The sequence below is a fragment of the Nyctereutes procyonoides genome, unplaced genomic scaffold (genome assembly GCF_905146905.1).
Source record: "Nyctereutes procyonoides isolate TBG_1078 unplaced genomic scaffold, NYPRO_anot_genome, whole genome shotgun sequence".
Lineage (NCBI taxonomy): Eukaryota > Metazoa > Chordata > Mammalia > Carnivora > Canidae > Nyctereutes > Nyctereutes procyonoides.
In genome coordinates, this window is record NW_026575136.1 from 3,893,864 (window position 1) to 3,915,981 (window position 22,118).

The 22,118-nt window shown below is 34.9% G+C and overlaps 1 protein-coding gene across 1 annotated transcript in view; it reads right to left on the reverse strand.

Moving 5' to 3' along the window:
* Positions 1-22,118, reverse strand: part of LOC129495604 (low-density lipoprotein receptor-related protein 1B) — a 1,831,349-nt gene that overhangs the window by 36,371 nt on the left and 1,772,860 nt on the right. The window contains exon 85 of the mRNA XM_055303278.1: positions 2,541-2,715. Within this exon, the coding sequence (XP_055159253.1) occupies positions 2,541-2,715 (175 nt within the window). The remainder of the gene's footprint in view (positions 1-2,540; positions 2,716-22,118) is intronic.

Below are 22,118 nucleotides of genomic sequence, written 5' to 3' on the forward strand. Positions count from 1 at the left end.
TAAAAATCAAAGAGCAGAAAGTTACAGTTTCTTGTTCTATGAAAAGGACAACGCCAGAGAGAAAACATAGCTCATTTTATATTAAAGGATTTCCTACAAAAAAGATAACTATACACCAAATACCAGCTTTTAACAGAAAGAAAAAATTTTAAGTATTCATTGCTTTTATCTCCTGCTTTCAGGAGTTATAAAAGATATTGTCTCTTTCTCATTCTAATAGTTTTATTTGCATCCTAAATTGAAGACAGACATTCGTATATATTTCAAATGTGAAATACAAATTACTCAAATCATTATAATGCTTCAAAGAGTTCAGCTCATGTTTTAATGCAAGTTTTATTCATAATTTCATTTCTTGGAGGCATGTGACACACACACACACACACAGTTTATGATATATCTGTTTCCAAAAGTTAATTACCAGTTGTCCATTACACACAAAGAATTGAAAAGGTATTATTTAGGCTATTCAAAATTATGATCAAGTCTTTCTTCATCAATACTTACTTGGATTTCCACAAAGGAGAAAAATATACAATTAGCTCCATTTTTAAAGATTATACTTATTATACTTGACAGAGTATCTATTCTAGTTGACAGCTCATAGACTGTGCATTAGAAACACACCTGACTATTTGTAATCACAAGTATAGATGGAGGCTTGAATTTTCATATTTAAGTAAAAGATTTACTGTAATTCAGTTGTGTTTTTGTTTTAGTGTAAGTTATTTACCTATGAGACAGAAATTCTAACATAGTGTGAATGTCATTAATGCTAAGATGAAAAATATCATAGAAATTAAGACGTTTGTCTTCATTTGTTTCAGAATACCCAGAGTCTTGTTTGCATTGTCACGCTTTTATATATCTAGCCTATTTGATCAAGTATTATATGTCTATTTTTAAACTTCCTCTATCTACTCATTTGCTAACAACTGTTCTTATTTATCCATCTGACATATTCTTTCCCAAAAGGATCCTTTAAGAGTCCAAAATTACAGTGTTGGATCTTCATGGCATGCTCAGATTATGAGGTTCTGGTGTTTCTAGGTGAAGCTAATTTTCTCTGTAAGCAGGCAATACTGAAAGCCCAAAGAATCTCACTCTTTCTTCATATGGAACTTCCCCTTGTAATGGAAATAGGGTGTCTGTCTCTACATGAGCTTTCCTAAGGAAAACTGGGAAGGCAATTGCAGTTTTTAGCCTGTCTTAGATGATAGTCTAGTATTTCCTATATGAATGGAATGGAGTTGTAAGCAAGAGACTAAAGTGCATTTCTGATATGGTGTATTGGACATAGAGAAAGATGTATGTTTGTTCACTAATGGAAACAAAGTTCTGTCTTGCTAAAGTTTCATCACAAAGAAGTGACGAGCTTAATGAGCAAATATGATTTTGGTAGTTTACATGAAAATGCATTTGCTTTTATATACTTATCAAAGGCACATATTTATAATTAGTCATATTTTCAATTACTTTACTTAAAAAATAATGTACTTTCAAATGACCCAATTTGAGGGTTTGAGTAAATGTCATTCATAATGATAATACAAATCATATTTAGAGTAAATTCTAAAATGAGAGTAAATAAAAAATAAAAAATGTCGATGCTGTCTGTAATAAAATTTTATTGGGCCTTGTTTGGCAGAGCAACATAATTCAGGGCTGGCATCCTCACAGAGCTGTCTCAGTGGAAGCCATGGCATGAACACTTTACAGCATGCTTCTCTATCTCATATTCTCATTTATTATACTCCTAAGGAAGACAAGTGATGGAGTCCAGTGCTTCATAAGCCCTTCTTTTAAAAGGTTTTTAAAAGAAGTTCAGAGTAAGGACTGAACTCTAACCTCAGTGGCATCAACTTGTTTCGCGACAGGAATCTGAATGGCATTACCCTGTAGCTGCGATGCTCTGTTTTCCATTCACTTGATCTTGAAGCCAAAGGGCAAAAGGCAATGTAATCAAAGTCTAACTTCGAAGTTTATATTGTAGTTGCCTCCTAGGGAACATTATTCCTTCTACTTATTTTGGACCATAATACTTAAAGTCAGATAAAACCTGGAAGATCAAAATGTATTTCCAGTAGACAGGTCTTTTGCTTCTCCCCCACAGGCTCATTTTGTAACAGAAAAATAAACACTCATCATCAATGATAATAATGAGACATTTAAAAGCCTGAGCTATTCTAATTTAGGGCTATTGCATATAGCTTTTTGAAGGTATGTTACATTTCACTATTTCTTGCTTATTATTAGGAATAGTCTATACAGGGAATGATCTGACCATATCATTACATGATTATATGATGAATTTTCATGTTCTCCAGTAGCACATAGTAGGAGCTGAATAAGTTAATTTACTTGAAATGAACTGAATTTGATCTATAATCAAACCAAAATAAGACAAAACAAAGACGCAATGGTCACTCTATAGAATTCTAGGATAAAAAAGAATTTACATGACTTTCACATTTATTGCTTAACTGCTACAACCTTTTGGCTTCAAATGCTTTAATAAATTAAGCTGTATGTCCACTTACTTGCAAAATATATCTTCACTGTCTTTATTTATAATGCAGTGCCCCCCATGGCACCTTATACATTTGTCAACCTCACATTTTGGACCTTCATAGCGTGTTGGACAGACACATTCAACACTTCCGTCATCTCCAATGGTACAGGATTCAGAATTCACACAGTAGTGGTGACACACATCTAGGAAGAACGCACAACAGACAAAAATACATTATAATACAAGTTGCTTTTCTTTTGTCACAATAAATGTAACCATTTCACTTAACATTTAAAAATGGTCAATCATTAAACACATATAAAAATAAGTAAATTGATTAAAACACCTACATATAAAAACAGCCAATCAATAAGTAGATTAATTTACAAAATCAGTTTGTGATAACATGTAACTAGAATTCTTTAATAGTGCTATTGATTCCTCTTTTTGCCAGTCAGGCATCATTTCATCTGCTAAAAAAATAAAAAATAAAAATAAAATAAAAAAAGGTAAGTTATATTGATAGAATGCTAGTTGCGGTTCTGAATTTCAAAGTTTAAATTAGCCAGGTTCCTTAGTTTCCTTCTAATAGACAATATTACTACTATTCTGAAATGCACAGAAATACTCAAGATTTCTTTGGACGTCATTTATTGTTTCTTCTCCTTGCACCTTTTTCATCTGGAGAACAGGGTAGTATGTGGTAAGTGGGGGAATCCTACCTCTGCATCAGCTCATTGTGGTGCAAAGAAGTTTCCCTCTACACACAGCAGAACAGGGCCACTATTTCTGAACACCCGGACAAGTGAGCAAACAAGGAGATGTGTCTCTCATGGAATACCAAGAGAAAAGTAAACTGGGAAACTGATCCATCATGGGTGGGAAGTGAACAGAAGTCTAGACTATTTGTGGTTCCCCTCCTAGCTGAGAGCCTAACTTCCCAGCCAAACTTCCCTCCTCATGGAGGGAAAAACTCCATGTGGTGTGAGCCTTTTATTTGGAAAGATGTTTCTTTTCTAAATATTTTATTTATTTACTTGACAGAGAGAGAGAGAGAACACAAGCAGGGGGAGTGGCAGAGGGAGAAGCAGGCTCCCCATGGAGCAAGGAGCCCAAATTAGGGATCCATCTCAGGACTCTGGGATCATGACCTGAGCTGTAGGCAGATGCTTAACCAACTAAGCCACCGAGGTGCCCCTGGAAAGATGATTCTTACTGTACATTATAGTTTTCTCAACTACTTGAGGAGACATCTTCAAATATTTCTATCCCTCTTGAGTGGGAATGAAAAAAATAAAGATCATGTAATAATACAATAGCCACACTATCTTTGTAACTAGACATTCTGACTCAGTCTTTTGAAGAACAGACAAGTGTATATCTATGTTTATATATGAACATATACTTTAACACATTCAGAATATTGAAATTCATAATACAATAATCTTAAGCAAAAGAACTGGTTGGATCAATCTCAGACTTTGTGTTTAGAAGCTGCAATTTCCTTTTAGCTAAGTAATTGTGAAGCAATGTTAAATGAGATTAGCTGAGATAAAAATCTCAATTTATAAACTTTAACCTGCCGTAAGACAGTTATAGTGGGTGAGGAAAATTAAAACATAATTTATAATCCTCATGTTTGTATATTTATCTAGCCCTTTATTAAATCAGACAGAAATTAAATTTATTGACAGCTTTGCTTCATATTTATGGAAATTTATTTCAAGCATTCTTATGCTTGCTCTTACATTATGCCAAGTACCCTCATTGTGATTCAATGCTTCAGTCAATTAACATGGTTTTGGCTATATTTAACAAAAGTAGCACTTTCAGAAGGTGAGAGACTTGAAGATCTAAAATCCAAGTCAGTGTTAGTATCTATCCATGATGGTGTCTGTTTGTTTCAGGCTTGGTGGCTATAGTGTACACATTACGAATTCTGTTTGTATTTATGAAGAATGTAATATCAGCAGCTTATATGATCTTGCCCCTATTCAGTGCAGAAATCTCTAAAGAATAACTCTCATTAGTTTAGGTTGTTCAGTACCTCTTACTGACAAAGAGCTCTTTTCATTTCACCCCCTCCAATTGCTTTAAATGTCATCCTTTCATCCTGGTTGTCTGATGGGACAGAGAAATTGGCTTATGTATCCTTCCAAGATCTTCATGTGATGTCCTTATCCATAGTGGATAATTCATCAAAATCATATAAGTGATTTATTTGCAAATGTAAATTCCAGTACTCATTCATGTTACCACTGCCCACTCATGCCTAGATTCTAAATTCATTAATCTGAAATGGGACCCAGGTGATTCCCATGGGACTGGCTGAGGAACTAGAATTTGGGAACTGGGGAACATAAGAAATGGTGTTCTTATTAAACAAATTTCACCGATGAGTAAAGGACTACGTTGTTCAATAGTTGTAAAAGGATTGGATTTAAGTAAAATAGCTTCTTCCTTCCTTTCTTCCTACCTTCCTACCCTCCTTCCTTCCTTTTTCCTTTTTTTTTTTTTTAAAGACAGAGAGGGCACATGTGAGCAGGGTGGGAGGGGCAGGGGAGAGAGAGGGAGAGAATTCTAAGTAGGTTCCATGACCAATGCAGAGCTCAATTTCATGACCCTGAGATCATAACCTGAGCCAAAATCAAGAGTCAACACTTAACCAACGGAGCCATCCAGGTGACATTAAAACAGCATATTTCGCAACTAACTTTGTAATCCTTAATTAAAATGTAATCTTTAATCCAAAATTTTGGAATTTTTTTTATTTCTTAATTTTTATTTATTTATTTATTTATTTATTTATTTATTTATTTATTTATTTATTTAGAATTTTGTTTTTATAATCACATCACTGAGAAGACCCTAGAAAATAGAAAAAAATTGGGCTAACATTCTGGCGGTTGATGATTGCACTATATCACAGTGTAGCAAGGAACAGTTATTCCTTGCCTAGAGTGCTAAAGGGTAAAGTTAAATACTTCCCTACAATTTACTAACTATATGTAATTTTGGTGCATAAATTAAATCTGCTTAGACTAAGATTAAAAATGTGAGGATATATACAACTCAATGGTGTTCAGAGAAATACAATTTAAGGGTACCTCGGTGGCTCGTTCGGTTAAACGACTAGCTTTGGCTCAGGTCATAATCTCAAGGTTCTGATATTGAGCCCCACATTGGACTCGGAGCACAGAAGGGAATATCCTTCTCCTTCTCCCTCTTCTTCTGCCCCTCTCCCTGCTCATGCTTTTCACTCTCTGTCTTTCAAATAAATGAATACATTATTTTTTTAAAAAGGGAAGTACAAATTAATACCTCAAAGAAATATCACTGCACTTCCACCTAATTGACAACAAATAACAGAAACTCTCATACACTACTAGTAGAAATATAAATTGGTTCAATTGATTTGGAAAACAATTAACAGTATCTACTCTATTTGAACATACCCACACCTTATGACCTAGCATTTCCACTATTAATATACATCCAAGAGGAAAGCATGCATATGTGCTCAAAAATATGTAGATAATATGTACAGCAACCTTTTTAGAAATAGTCCCAAACTGAAAATAATCCAAATGTTCATCGCAAGAAGAAAGATAAACTGTGGTTCACTCACACAGTGAACTATACGTGCAAATATATGTATGTATATATACACACATTAATATCATAGATAAATAATAAAATGAAAACAGTGCAGCTTATAAGCAATAACATGGATGAATCTCACAGAAGGAGAAAAAATCTGGAGCAAAGATATATACACTATTTTTTTATTTATATAAAATTCAAAAGGCAAAACTAATCTAGAGTTCTAGAAGTTAAAAAGGACTTATCTTTGGGGAGAAGGGAGGGGATAGTGATGAAGACCATCAGGGAGCATCTGAGGTACTAATAATGTTTATTCTTTACCTGCATGTTGGTTTACCCTGGTGTGTACACCTGATGATAACTTATTGAACTGTAAATTGGTGATTTTAAACTTTCCTATTTGTTATGCTTCAACAAAAGGATTTTTCTAACCTAATGGCAAATATACTACAATTACAATATTTTAGAAATTCTAGTTAATTTGCTAACTAGGCTAAATAGGTTTTCTCTTTATAGACACTTCTATTAAAAGGAATTCATGGTCTGCTTTCAATGCTTTAAAGAAAATTCTCTACCCTTTAATGCTTTCAGTATTTTTTTCCTAGGATGTCAGAGGCACATTATTCAATGCAGTTGATTGGCCTCATGGCATAAAATGGAATCCAAAGAATGTAAAAGAAATGTTTGCTTAAGATAAAATTGTGAAATAGGCAGATATTAGAATTTGCACTTTAACAAATAATTCTAAATTGCATGCCGTTAAGCCATGCCACTTTTTTCCTTCTAAAAAAGGCAGAAATCATTTTAGACTCAGAACTCTTTCTCTACAGATATTCAAATGGAAGACATTTCATTTTCCCCAGTTCACATGCTTCACACTTGACGCTATGTTGAATTTCAGAGACAGAGAGCTGCTCACTATACTCTGACCCTGCCAGAGTTGCTTCCCAGTGCCTTTCTTTGAAAATGTTTTGTCTCCTACTATTAGGTCTCAGATGTGGAGCATGCAGAAGTTGCTTGACTTATATGTTCAACTGGATTGTTTTCTGCACCACTATTAGGATTCTAGGACCCAATACTTTGCATGCATATTCTCTCCCTCTCCACCCCCCCACTCATCTCTCTCTCTGTCTCTCTCCCTCTCTGTCTCTGTCTTAAAGATTTCTTAATCCTAACTCCAGGATTCCTGAACACATGAGAAAGTAACCTTCTTTAATAGGAGACTTTGTCATCTGCTATTTTAACTACCATGTAAGCAATGGATACTTATAAATTGGAAAGCAAAATAATTCCTTTAAGTGTTCTCTGTTATTTCAGTTTTAATCATGATACATATTACACGTAAGTCCAGGAAAAAAAATTGGTACAACTGATGGTGCAATTTATAAAATGGATAATTCAACCAAAGTTCACATTCTCTCCAATTGTCTCAATATCAGGACAACAATGTACAATAAATCATTGGAGAGTGACCTCGTTTCTCTCTCATTCTCTTCTCAGCTCTAACCCACCTTGAATTGCAAGCATCTCTATGCAAAACATGTATAAATATATGCAATATTTTTACCAGTGTCACTTCTCTATATACTCCCAAATAATCACTACACATTCATATTTAAATTCTAGGTCTCTCTTCAGCTATTTAATCTAATTAAAAGAATACTTCATTAGCACTTCCTAATCCAGCAGAAATTTAGCAAAGTATGAAGTAGAATGGTATATAAGAAGACTCCTTTGGTATGCAACTGCTCCCTTTGGTTCTAAGGATTCCACCCTGACCAAATAAGCTCTGAAGTGGACAGAAATGTTTAGTGCTCATTGAAAGAATACTTACCAGCCAGAACCCTAAAAAATAGTTATCCTGTAAGAGCTTACCACTTTAAAGCACTAAAAACACTTAAAAACATTTTGAAAGTAATCTTTCTATAAGACAAAGATTTTTCTAAGTAAAATATGTGAATATATTTTTCTTAAAGATCATATTTCTAGATAATCTCTATACCTAACATGGAGCTTGAACTTAGAACCCTGAGATCAAGAGTCACATACTCTATCTACAGAACCAGCCAGGCACCCCATAATATATCAATACTTTTAAGTGACTCCTGTAACACCATGATTCTTAATTATTTCTATGAATTTACCTTTACAGAAGTTTATAGCATTCTGCTTTTTGTTTTTTTATTTTCAGCTTTGACTAAGTGACATGTTACTGGAAAAAAAAAAAAAACCCTTAATAATTCCTCCCAAAGAAAACAGAGTTAGGGATGTTTGTGGTTGGTTAACACCAAGGTGTGTAGCAAAAGGACTGTCTTCTAATTTCTGACACACAGACATAGACACAGATTCAGAGACACACAACCCAATAACCCTTTTTTTTTCCCCAGATTTTAAGTTTGGCTTAATAGTTATTGGAACTGAAAGTTTTAAAGATGTGGTAGACTAAAAGAAGACAAATTAAAAGAAAACATAAGTGATAGGACACTTTTTGTTGTAGGTCATGGAAAGGGGAAGGGGTTGGATGCCAAAGATGAAACAGTCTAACCAGATCAACCAGTAACCATTCAGAAAGAATAGTTAGAATTTATGGAAAGTAAAGCTGGTAAAACAATATGGTGATCCTGTTTTGAACAACATGAGTAATTTAACCATGACAATAAATGGAAATGGTGAATCCATAGTTGGTTATTTGCTGAGGAACATGCATCTGCCTAATTATATACTGGGAGCTGTAGGGAGAGGACAGAAATATGAGAAAGGCCACCAGCTCTCAGGGAGCTGACAACCCAGTTGAAAGTTTAAGACAAGAAGGAAAAAGAACCAAAACTGATCCGAAAAATATCCACTGTGGCAAGAGCCTATAAATATTATTACCAACAAAATCTTCCTTCTTATGAAACATTCCATCCCCTAAGTTTTAAGCATTTTACTGACCTGAATGGCATAACAATCACGATGTTTCACATATGATAAAAGGAGCAATAATGAAATGCAATTAATCTGTGCTAAGAAAGTAGGGATTACCATGAAATTATATGTTAACACTTTATATTCACAATATAAAAATTGTTATAACCTTTGTAGGGCAATTACACTAAGAACTGCATAGTAGCACTACACACAATCATGTAATCTAAAGGACAACGATGGATATATAATTACAGAGCATTCATATGGTAATTAAGTGCATAGTAACTAGAGAATAAATGAATGGCTATTTTCTGCAATGGAAATAAAGTAATTTTCAAGGGATACCATTATTGCACTCTTTCTCTCTTTCTCTATTTTTCCTTTTCAAGAAACCAGAAATATAAGGAAATACTTCTTCCTTTAATCATTTTTAGAGAATCCTTTTTTTTAAGATTTTTTTATTTATTTATTCATGACAGAGAGAGAGAGGGAGGGAGGGAGAGAGGCAAAGACACAGGCAGAGGGAGAAGCAGGCTCCACGCAGGAAGCCTGATGTGGGACTAGATCCCTGGGCTCCAGGATCACACCCTGGGCTGAAGGCAGGCGCTAAATCACTGAGCCACCCAGGGATCCCCATTTTTAGAGAATCTTAATAGACTCCATAAAATATGGGCTGTATGGCTGTATATATACAGGTTTATGAATATTCATGGAAGCCAGATGTCTATAAAATCTCTAGCTGCATTTACTTCTTTCCCAAATATCTCTTTCTATTGAAAAGTAATTGCCAAGACTATTTAGCTATTAACTCATATGTGCAACTGTGCTATTCACTCACATTGTAATAGTTAGTGAAGTGTGACATTTATTTAAAAAGAATAAAACCAAACTAAAATAAAACCACCTAAGCAGGAGCTGAAGATATTCAGCAAGAATAATGCAGAAACTGGAGAGTCTTTAATGGGTAATACAGATGGTCATACAGAGGAGACTAAATTATACAATTCTATATATATATGGCAGTTGTTCTACTTGACTGAATTTTGACCCCGTTTTAAAAAATAAGTTACGTGAATTGGCATTAAGATTCATAATTTAAGTAAGCATTTGCTAATTTAGGACTACACACGACAACAACAATAACCAACCAGAAGTAGGATTGTATTACTTTCCAAAGACGACTACGGAGAATTCTCCACAGTGCATATCCCCAGGCATTCTATAGCTGAGCTCCAGTCTCAGTGAGATTCATACTCCACCTTCTCTGATACCTAATTGTGTCCCAGGAGCAGTAGGTTCTATGAATTTTGCTAATATCCTCTCTACTGGGAGGTTTACGGCAGCTTCCATGCAGGTCTAAAATGTGGAAGACAGCCAACGACGGTATTTTATAAACTTTTGAATACACTTGCTAGGGTTACGTGTATAAGAAAGAGAAGGAAATAAAACCATTGCCTGGAATAGGAAGGATTTGGAGGTTAAATTCAGTTGTTACTCTGGCTAACAATGTGACCTCATCTGAGTTGACTAATTTACCCAATGTACCCATTGATCATCTTTGAACAGAGGCAGCATTACATGCCTAAGATTCAATCATGAGTCCCTCCTCCTCCACTTGCCCCCAACAGTGCCCTTCATGTCATCAAGGGCAAGTAGGGACTGTTTGAAGTAAAATAATGGAAATGATGATCACGATGATAATAAATACTCGATTTTAGCTGTCTTCTTCATGCCAGGCTCTTCTGTTGGTTATAGTCTCATGCATTATACCGTATTGTTCTCATTTTATAGGTGAGTAAACTGAGACACAAGAAAATTAAACACCTTACCAAAGGTCACACAACAGTAAGTGGGAGAACAGAATTCAAACCCAAACAAGCCTAACTCTGGAGAATTAACTTTTATTCTTCTTATAAGTCATACATTTATTCATCAAAATAAAACAAACCTCTAGAAAGTAATTTTAAATATCTTTGGTGGTCTCCTTCCTTTCTGTGTATCTAAAATATGCCCCCATCTACGTAGGTACTGAGGGTCTCACTACCAGCCAAAGTGTTAAAGGACCCTGTAGATCAAAAACAGTATGCTCAGGAAAGCTTACTGGATGCCACCACAATCTGCAATATCAGAGCCCAGAAACTCAAGCTGGATTCCCACACCTCATCCAAACATTCCCATTTCACATGTCGTTTTCAGCCTCACATCCCAACCCAGATTGAATATTTGCCTCTCTCGCCACTGATAACTGGTTTACAGTCCTAGATTCCCTTATTTGGAGGAAACTTTCTAGCTATCCATGGTGGTATCTTCATTATCAAGCAGGATCAACTCTGAGTCCCTCCACACAAATAAGTAATATTTGTAAAAAACAGCCAATAAATCAAAAAGTGAGGCATGTCTGGAGTGTTACCATTTACTGACATCTCATTTAGGATGAAAACATTTAGAAGGATTCTGGAAAAGATTCCTAAATATGTTGACAAGACTGATTGTGGCCTTTCTGTCTCTGGGGTCAGTTTTTCATCTAGCATAGTTTAGGAGGCAGAAGATATAAAGTAACTTGTATAAATTTGCTTAGAGTTTTATGATTGTTGTCTTTGAAGGCTTATATAAGGAAATGGAAAAACAAATTTAAGAAATGTTAAAATTATCTTTTTTTTTACAGTCCTCAAATGTTTTACACGACCTAAGATATTTTAATAATTAAACTTATTGCATAGTCTAAATATATCTTCCAGTTTCAGAGCTGAGTTTAATAAAGTAGGAAAACACTGAATCCAGGTATGCCAATTAAATATTCACTAGGGAAAAAATGTGTGCAAAACTCTGATTAGAGCTGATAAATTTTCATCAGGAAAGCATGTCTAGGAAAATTAGCATTTTCTAATATATTACTAAAAATAGAAATATATCCCAAATATTTCTATAGAGAGCACTGAAAAATCCAAAAGAATGAAATCCATTCTAAGCAAACAGTGCTATCCCTGAGTATCCAGGTAAAAGGAAAAGGTAAAATTCAGAAAGCCAAGTTATCAAAATGTTTATTTAGGTACAACATATGGGGTGAGATTTTGAAAGTACCAGCATTAAATCTCTCACAGATTGCTGTTTCAAAATGTGTATTAACAATGATAGCATCGATCATTTTAGTAATAGTCAAAAATTAACTCATAAAACTATCATGGCAATATTTTTTTTTCAAATATCAGAGAAACCTGTATAACTTTTGTTTATAATCATATTCTGGGTTGAGTGGTCTGCTATTTTTAAAGCAATTCAGCCATAAAAGGTTTTAGCAAGTAATTATTTCTGGGTTGAGTGTTCTTCTATTTTTAAAGGAATACAGCTATAAAAGGTTTTAGCAAGTAACTATTTATAAAATGGTAGAGAATCATTTGAGACTTGAAAGTGAGCTGACTTGCAGATGACAGCTAAATATGATTTTATAAGATGAGGCTAACTGAAAACCAAATAAGTGAATAAACAGAAGATGGTTTAAAAAATCATGAGAATGAAGCAGGCTCATACAAGGTGGTACCTCCGTGACCATAATCAAGTCATTTCCCATATTTATTCCCTAATTTCTCTGTCAGGTCTTGGAATATGTATTAAGGTTTAATTAATTTCAACCTACTAAGATGTGTCAACATCTACAGTGTTAATATCTGTTGGATTAATATTGCTCATGCCCTCAGAATGTCCATATTTTGATAGAACCCTCAAGGCTAACATGGTTTAAAAAAAAAAAGAAAAAAAACAAGATCAATAAAAAATTTTACCGAATCAGAACATGGAAATATTTTTTTTTATTTTATTTACTTATTTTTTAAAAGATTTTATTTAATTGAGAGGGAGAGAGTGAACATGAGTGGGGGTTGGGGAGAGGGAGAAGCAGGCTCTCTGTTGAGCAGGGAGCTGGACAAGGGGCTGGATCCAAGGCTCTGAGATCATGAGCTGAGCCAAAGGCAGACGCTTAACTGACTGAGCCACCCAGGAGCTCCAGAAGTAGGTTTTTAAAGACAATTCAGATCACAAAGTAATAACTCATTTTTAGAAGACTGGAAAGAATCTGATGGAGAGATGATGGGAGGTGAAGAATGCTGGATGGGAGGTAATCATGGAAAAGCTCCTCAGATGGAATTACCATTAACAAAGCTACTGTCCTCATGCTGTAGCCTAAATAGAGGGCAGGGAACATCCCACATCATCACACTGGGAGGAGATGAGGCCATCCTAGAAAGATTATGCAGTTCTTTGTGCATAATTCTCTCTCTTCACCCTTTCATGCTTCCATCCTATTTCTTTCCTTCTTCCAAGCTACTCACTTCAAATGTAAATGTCAAAGTAAGGATTTCTGATATCTTTAAATGTGACCTCCTTTCTAGTTTTCCCTTAATACGTTACTTTGCAGAATATATATCTGTATCTCCATATATCAATGTACTTCTATCAGTATAGATATAAATAGAGGTTTCTACACTAGTGTGATAGCAAGAAGAAAAATAATGGATTATATAGAAGTGATTACTATTTAATCAGAGTTCACTAAAACAGTGAGAAAGTCACCTTGAAAAGGCCACCGGCAGAGTAATATGTAGCACACTACAAAAAGATTTTTACTGGTCAAATGTGCAATTTTCCTATATGTCAGATATGCAGGAATTAAACAGATTATTGATATATAACAACCAGCCTTCCACTTTACTTATAATAATTCCAAGACTATAGAAAATCATTTTAATTTTATTAGTAGTAACATTTAAATTTTAACATGATTAGAAGTATGCATTGAATTGCTATAATTAGTCAGTAAAGTGATTCATTATTTATTTATTTATTTATTTATTTAGTAAAGTGATTTAATCCAAGATCCTTTTTATTTAGAAAAACTATTGTTCTTTGAAAACATCCTTAAGGGGTTGAGATAAAGTCATTACTCTTTTACACACACAGAGAACTGAAAGATATTGTAGCAAGAAAGTTTCGGTATCATAACTATGTTTTCTTTCCATAATAGGCTCTTTTCTCCATTCAGAAAGTAGGTAGGTTCTTAATTTACCTTGCTTTTTTTTTCATCATCTCATTCCTCACTGCCTGACATCTAACATGTTTGTGTATTATTTATAAATGCTAAAGTACCGTGAAAGCAGTTTTCAGTTTATTCATGACTAAATCCCAAGCTTCAGTGGCTGGCATGCAATCAGATGTTGTCATTATTTGTTGAATTAATGTCTGGCCACTGGAAAGCAGGGCACTTCAGAAGTCAGAGAACAAGAGCAATACGGCTGATTTTTTTAGTTTTAAAACCCCTCAGGCAGTTATATATGTAAGTATGGCATCAGTCAACCACTCCTGCAACTAACTGAAGTTTGCCAGGAGGTGTCTGTGTGGGTGGGGGAGAAGGTGGGAGATGGAAGAGGAGAATCAGATGGCGAGCAGAGACGGATGTCATCAAGTCCCAGTAAACGGGCCCTGGAAATTCGGTCCTTGCATTAAACATACACTCAGCTGCTGCATCAGTAAACCAATACTAGACACCCTACGCTGCCGTGTGAATGAAGGCTACGACCCACCACATTCACAGAAATGGGGCATTCTACAGAATTAGACTGAACTTTTCAGTTTCTAATAGGTTTACAGTCATAGTCATAGTCTAATCTGTGTGTGGAAGTATACCTTTATAAGAAATGATTTTTTTTCAGTGGATTGATTTACTTATTTTCATGTGACTCGTGTTCATAAATGTCATAAAACTAATAAATCTTTTTAATGTAGTGGCTTGCTTATCTAAGCGAATTGGAATAAATTTATTTTTATTGTTATCCAATATCTATAACTTATATACAATCTTTAAATATATAACATATTTTAATTCCTTTTTATAAATGATAGGTACTCAAAATATCTATAAAAATGAAAAAAGTTAAAAGCATTTGATTTAAAAATTTACAGAGGATTTCTCTTGTAAATTATCTCACTTGAAGCTTCCAACTCTGAGAAGCAGATAAAGTTCTATTATCATTATTTATTTTACAAATCATGTGTCAGCTATGATGATGAAAATAATTTTAAGTCTAAAGTTGTAGAATACTATTTGCCCACAAATTTCTACTCTACATAGTTTTAAATGATCTAAAAAATGTTTTAATTCCATACCATCACCTCTAACACTCAGTATTTCTTCCTTACATTTGGATTCTAGCTTGACAGATTCCAGAAGAATGAACTTAGAGAGTATGTTCAGTGAGGTTCCAGAAACCCACAGAAATCACACTACCTTTGATGAATTTGTTCTGTTTGGGCAAGAGATTATTAAAAGGATCAGAAGCCCACACTACCATCCAATGTAATAAGAGATCTGGAGTTGAAAAGTTCTAGCGTACTTCTAGTTATTCATGGTCTGGAAGATACCACGGAAGGGACCCGAGTTCTTGGACTCAGATAATAATTGATGGAGTTAAATAAAGTATCATGCATTAGATGGTCTTGCACCAATTTATCTGTTTCTGCCTCTATGTTGATTTATATTTACTTATTTTTATATCAATTTTGAATCATTTTATTTTCAAGATTATCAGATTACTCACAAGATTTCAGATTATCACAATATAGATTTTTCCATTTATCAAAAGTAATAAATAAAGTGCAAATTATTTCATCAAATTGAAAATTAAATCATCTCTTTACCATGGATTTAGTCATGGATCTTTAAGTGGAGAATGCAAATCTAAAAATTCAAATTCAGATACTTGACCTTTGGATTAATCTTCTAGTACTATTTTGAACCAAGTGACTTTCTATTTCTCAAAGTGTCTTATACTTAAGATATATCTGGTTCTCTAGTGGCAACCCTCAATAAATGTGTTTTCTTTATCCCTAATAGTTAATCTTCATATAATTGAACACATATGGTAAAAAATTATTTGCTGTGATGCCTGGGTGGCTCAGCAGTTAAGCATCTGCCTTCAGGGATCCCTGGGAGCCGCAGTGGTTTGGCACCTGCCTTTGGCCCAGGGCGCGATCCTGGAGACCGGGGATTGAATCCCACATCGGGCTCCCGGTGCATGGAGCCTGCTTCTCCCTCTGCTTGTGTCTCTGCCTCTTTCTCGGTATCTCTCATGAATAAATAAATAAAACCTTAAAAAATTATTTGGTATCTCCTTTCTATTTAACCATTGCTTTAAAAAAAAAAGACTTTATTTATTTATTCATGAGAGACAGGGAGAGAAAGAGAGAGAGAGAGAGAGAGAGAGAGAGAGAGAGAGAGGCAGAGACACAGGCAGAGGAAGAAGCAGGCCCCATGCAGGGAGCCTGATGTAGGACTTGATCCCAGGACCCCAGGATCACGCCCTGGGCCAAAGGCAGGCGTTAAACCACTGAGCCACCCAGGGATCCCAACCTTTGCTCTTTTTAGCGTTATTTCATCTGTAGGGAAACAATGGAATTTAAAATATATTCATTCTTTTGAAATCAAACATGTTTTTGCATCCATGAGAATAAAATTGAACAAATAAATACTATTATTATTATTATTATTATTATTATTAAAGATTTTATTTATTTATTATTGAGAGACAGAGACAGAAAGAGCAGAGACATAGGCAGAGGGAGGAGTAGGCTCCATGCGGGGAGCCTGATGTGGGACTCGATCCCGGACCTCCAGGATCATGCCCTGGGCCCAAGGCAGGCACTAAACCGCTGAGCCACCCGGGCTGCCCAAGAAATACTATTATTAATGCACTGTTTTGATGTAAGGAAAGATCTGCTCTTCTTCATCTGATGGTTTATAAAATCATAGGGTAAATTATAAGTCTTCCTACCTTTCTTTGCTCTTTTGCACTCTGGGATTCAAAAGCTCTAAGTTTAAGATTTAGACATTTTTAGGGGGCACCTGGGTGGCTCAGTTGGTTAAGTGTCTGCCTTTGGCTCATGTCATGATGCCAGAGTCCTGGGGTTGCGGCACTGCTCAGCAGGGAGCTGGTCTCGCCCTCTCCATCTACCCCTCCTCCCCCATGCTGTAATCATTCTCTCTCAAATAAATAAATAAAATCTTTAAAAAAAAGGATTTAGTGTTTTTTTTTAATCTTGAAAATCAATGATGGCGTCCTGATTCTCTTGCCATTTCTTATCAATAATCAGGATGAATACAAATTTTTTTCTAGCACAATATTTACTATCAAAAGAGATCTATCTATTGCATAAAAGAGAGTAATAATACCAGTTTATAGTGAAAAAATCTTTAATAGTGAAAAACGTAGATTATCAATTAAATATAAGATAGGAATCTTAATTTTTTTTCATTTAAAAGATTTAAAGGTTCCTGACTCATGACGTTTTTTTCAAAACATGTCAGTTGACATTCCAAATCTGATAAAAAGAATGTGTTTTAAAATTACTCTTAAATTTATATTTAAATTAATTGTTTCAAAAGTAATGTTATAGATGCATTTAACTGGAAACAGTTTACTTGGTTTGACAAGTAAATATTTTGTTCAATCTGTGTCTCTGTGCATGATTTGTGTAATATATTATTTTCAAGTACACAATTCTATTTGCAGATAATTATTTATGAATCCATTCAGTTTACTTAACATCAAGTACAGCAGAATTACAATCATGGATGGCTTCTATTCATGAAAAACCTGCCTTTCTCCTCCCCTTTCTTGTCCTTTCCTGACCTTTCCTGAACTGTCCTTTCCTTTCCTGTCCTTCCATCCTTCCTTCCTTCTGAGGGCTTTCAACTGTGCATGTTCAGTTTATTTCAATACAAATTCCTCTTTACTTGTGTGACAAGGTATTTTCAACCTTTAAACAAGCAGTTTTAAGGCTGCTTTTCATTACCTTCACATTATTTTGTATACTCATTCTCCATTGGAAAAAGAAGGGTAAATACTTGTCGGTGGCCCTAATATGGTATAAAAGTAGAAGATTAAACCAGCTAAACTTGGCATGATTACTGGATGAAATGCTGTTTCAAGAATATTATGAGATTAGAGTTTTCTCAAAATCAAATGAAGCTGGCATGGAAAAAAGTTACTGCTATGATGCCAGATAAAGTAATTAAGCATTTTTAAAGATTTTTCCCCAATAATAATTACTGAAATTATTAAACATAATTACTAATATTCTAAGCATAAGTTATGTGATGTAGAAATAAAAGCTTATCTTTTATAAACTTTTGTTGGAATTTGAAACAATTGCATAAAAAAATAATGGTATGCTTCTAAATAGGTTGGAATAAAGTCCATGTCTGATCTTTGGCCCTTTTTGAAAATGTAAGTCTAAGTTGCAGCTTTGTCTGGCTTTTAATCTGCAAAGATATGTCAGTGATTTTTCTATTCTCCAAAAATTATGAGGACACGTATCTTCAAAGAGCTTTTATAATGATATATCCCTAGTGCCTAGAACAGTAAGTGTTCACATATATCAGTTGAATACATTAATTTTAATAATCAGAATATGTACTTTGACTCACATATGACATATTCTCCCCTTGGGGAAAAATGCCTATTTCTAATAAACTCTTTATATAAGGGCATTTCCCCTAAATCTTTTACCTCTTATTATTTTATATTTCCAAATAATAGTATATAACATTATAGTAAAAAATCTGTTTGTAATAATTCTAGTTTTATACTAGATCAAAACTATCCTCAATATTTCTTTTTTTTAATATTTCTATAATGCTGACAATTTCGTCTAAACCACCTAGAGTAAGATAATAAAATGGTTACATTACCTTACCCTTAGCATATCATTCTCCACGTAGTCATGGGAGAAAAGAAATGTATTTATTTTTCTTTACACACATTAATTCAAACTTAATTCTATTTTTACACTATTTTTCTTTTCTCCAAACTGAAAATAGAAGCACAAAATTCCTCATAGAATGTAAGACTTAATGAGCTTCTGAGTACAAGTATCCCAGAACTCTTTTAAGTGGTATCTTATTAGAGCACAGACCAAAAAAAGGAAAAAAAAAAGGCATAGCTGGGTGGAAACAAGACTTTCCTACTTTGTTTATATTCACTCACATACCTAATACTTTCTCCTAAATCCAGGCACTGAGTTAAGCACCCCCAAGATTCATGAGGTATGCAAAACATCATGGCCTGCTTCATATTCTAGGGTAGTAGAAAGTCGAGAACACGAATGATGATATAAACACAGTGTGAAAATGCCAAAGAGAAGTGCTGGATGTCCTAGGGCAAGGGCAGTTTAAGAAGACAAAGTGGGAGGATTAGAGAGGTTTAGCAGATGTTAAAGAGGCCACGTGTAAAGACGAAGAGTTATGAACAATTCAAAAGGGCACATTTTAGAGAAAACAGATTTTCATGGCTGGAAAAAAAAAGATACATAGTGAATGTGTTGTAGTAATCTGAGCAAAAAGCCTGAATAAAAGCAATACTAGTCTTCTCATGTAGAGAAAAAGATTAGAGGACTCTCAGTAGCCAGCGCTCCAAATTACTCTGTCACTCTAGGTGAAAGCTCTAAGAATCTTGAATACTTGCACACTTAGGAAATAGCTAGTTCTGATAATTTCACTTTTCTTTTAGAAAAATATTTTATTTATTTATTCATGAGAACACACACACACAGAGGCAGAGACACAGGCAGAGGGAGAAACAGGCTCCATGCAGGGAGCCCGAGGTGGGACTCGATCCCGCGTCTCCAGGATCACGGCCTGGGCTGAAGGCAGGTGCTAAACTGCTGAACAACCTGGGCTGCCCTAATAATTTCACTTTTTAACTCATGATCCTTCTTAGGGTTCGAGGCTCAGTTCTAATTGTCCTTCATACTAACGGGGACCACTGAAAACATTTTATTCTATTATCCTGGTGATTATTAAAACCCTTTAGTCTCTTCTGCTTGGGCCTGACATAGGCTTAATTAACTCAAGATTAAAATTCTTACTAAAACCTCTTTTCAATGGAGTCGAAACTGGCAACCATCAGGTTGAACCAGTGCATGTCTTGAAGCTTTGAGTGTTCCCATGGTGAGCCTAAAAAGATGCAGCAAAATGGGCAAGATATCAAATGACAGGAAAATACACCAGGAGAAGCTGCTCTTGGAGGCTATAAAATGCAGCTCCTATTTTCTCTAGTAGAACAGATTAGCGAGGATGGCTTAATCTCACTTTGGCAATTGTAAAATTGGACAAATATTACCTCACAGGGTTGTGTATTTAGTAAAACATTATATGTTCAGATAAATAATGTTTAACAGCATATTTCTCTGTGACCAAGACATTATACATTTTTAGTGACTTGTTATTTCCCTTGCCAACCTTCCCCTGGGAAAATCAAATGGAAACAGAAAAGATCAACTTCAAAAGGCTTTCCCTTCTAGGCTTTTGCAAGTTCTGTTCCGCTCACTGCCTCTCTTCATCTGGTTAGCTGCTTCTTTTTTCTGGTCTCAGCTTACATGTCACTTCCTTCAAGAAATCGTTCCTATCCACTAAATTCTGTGTTCTTTCCTGGGTTCTGCAAACCACTGTATTTCATTAATTGTCTTATGATATATTTTGTATCTTTTCCAGAATCACGTTAGATTGTAAACCCTTTGCGGGTGGGAAATATCTCTGATATTGCTGTTTTCTCAGTGCCTAATAGTGACAGGCCCTTGTAAATCCCAAATATGTTTATTGACAAATTGACTAATGAAACAAAATTGCTCTAGTAAGCAAATGGTAAAAATGATCCCACCATGTCTTCAAATATGGTAGACATATATCTGTATTCATAACTTTTATAATTACTTGATAGACTATGGTTCTAATACCAGTTACAATAGATAAAATGTCTGGGCTACTGTCAGGTACTCCTAATGTCATAAACTTGAGATATTACTTAATGTCTGTATTTATTGCAGCCAGTGGGGATAAACCATTCAGGTGTATTTCTAATAAACTAAGTTCTAATTGAAATTATAATGGTTCTCCAAGCAGATTACTAGAGAACTTTATGTTTTTTATTTTTTAAGAGCTTATTTATTTATTCATGAGAGACACACAGAGAGAGGCAGAGGCATAGGCAGAGGGAGAAGCAGGCTCCATGCAGGGAGGCTGATGTGGGACTCGATCCCAGGATCCAGGATCACACTCTGGGCCGAAGGAGGCACTAAACCACTGAGCCACCCGGGCTGCCCAAGAACTTTAAAAATATCAAGGAGAAGACAAACAGATTGTTCTTTGATTTTAACACCAGGCTTTTAGGCACAGATTGAGTCGGTCCTCCCTGGCCCTTTTGCTCTAATGTTATTACTATTAACTACTAAAAACCTCAGATATTATTGACCCCATATTTAACACCCAGATTTAAATGCAAAATACATGCTTACTCTTTTCTTTTATTTATATTAGAAATCCTTGCTCCAGATCTGCACAAAATGGAGCTATATTTGTTCCTAAACAACTTGCTTAAAGAATACCCAATTTTACTTTGCCATTATTTATCTCTGTCTCTTCTCCCTGGGTGCTTCTGTTAAAATTAATTTGCATTTGGACCTCAGGATTTTATATTGCCATTAGAATCATGAAATGTTTTTACTCAGCACAACTAAGAACTGATGTTTTACCTCCCACTAATGGACCTTTAATTAGGCACCATAATGAACCATTATGTCATTCCTTCATTTATGGAGAAAAGATTTTGTATATGCAAGATACAATTTTGACAGAACACCAGGTCCTCTGAACCTTGCCGACTCACATATAAGAGATCCTAAATTTATTATGCTTTTGTCAGCTGTTGGATTTATCATTTTAATGACACTCTCCACAGACTTATATTGCTGCCAAAGCACAGCATCACCATACTGCAGGAATGTTTGTTGACATCTTGATCAACAACTCCTGGGGTCCAATTCTGACTGTAATGTTACTACGTCGGGACCTTGAGCAAGTTATTTAACCTCTGTCTAAGGATTAATTGGTTAATTTTAATAAGTGCTTTGCAGTAAAAGGTGGGAAGTGCTATGACTGCTAATAGTGATAATAAAATGATAATGCAGCCTTTTATAATGCATCAGGCTACCTCAGACTGTGATTCTATTAAGTTGCCAATTAAAATATATGCGAACTGAATTTATTCTT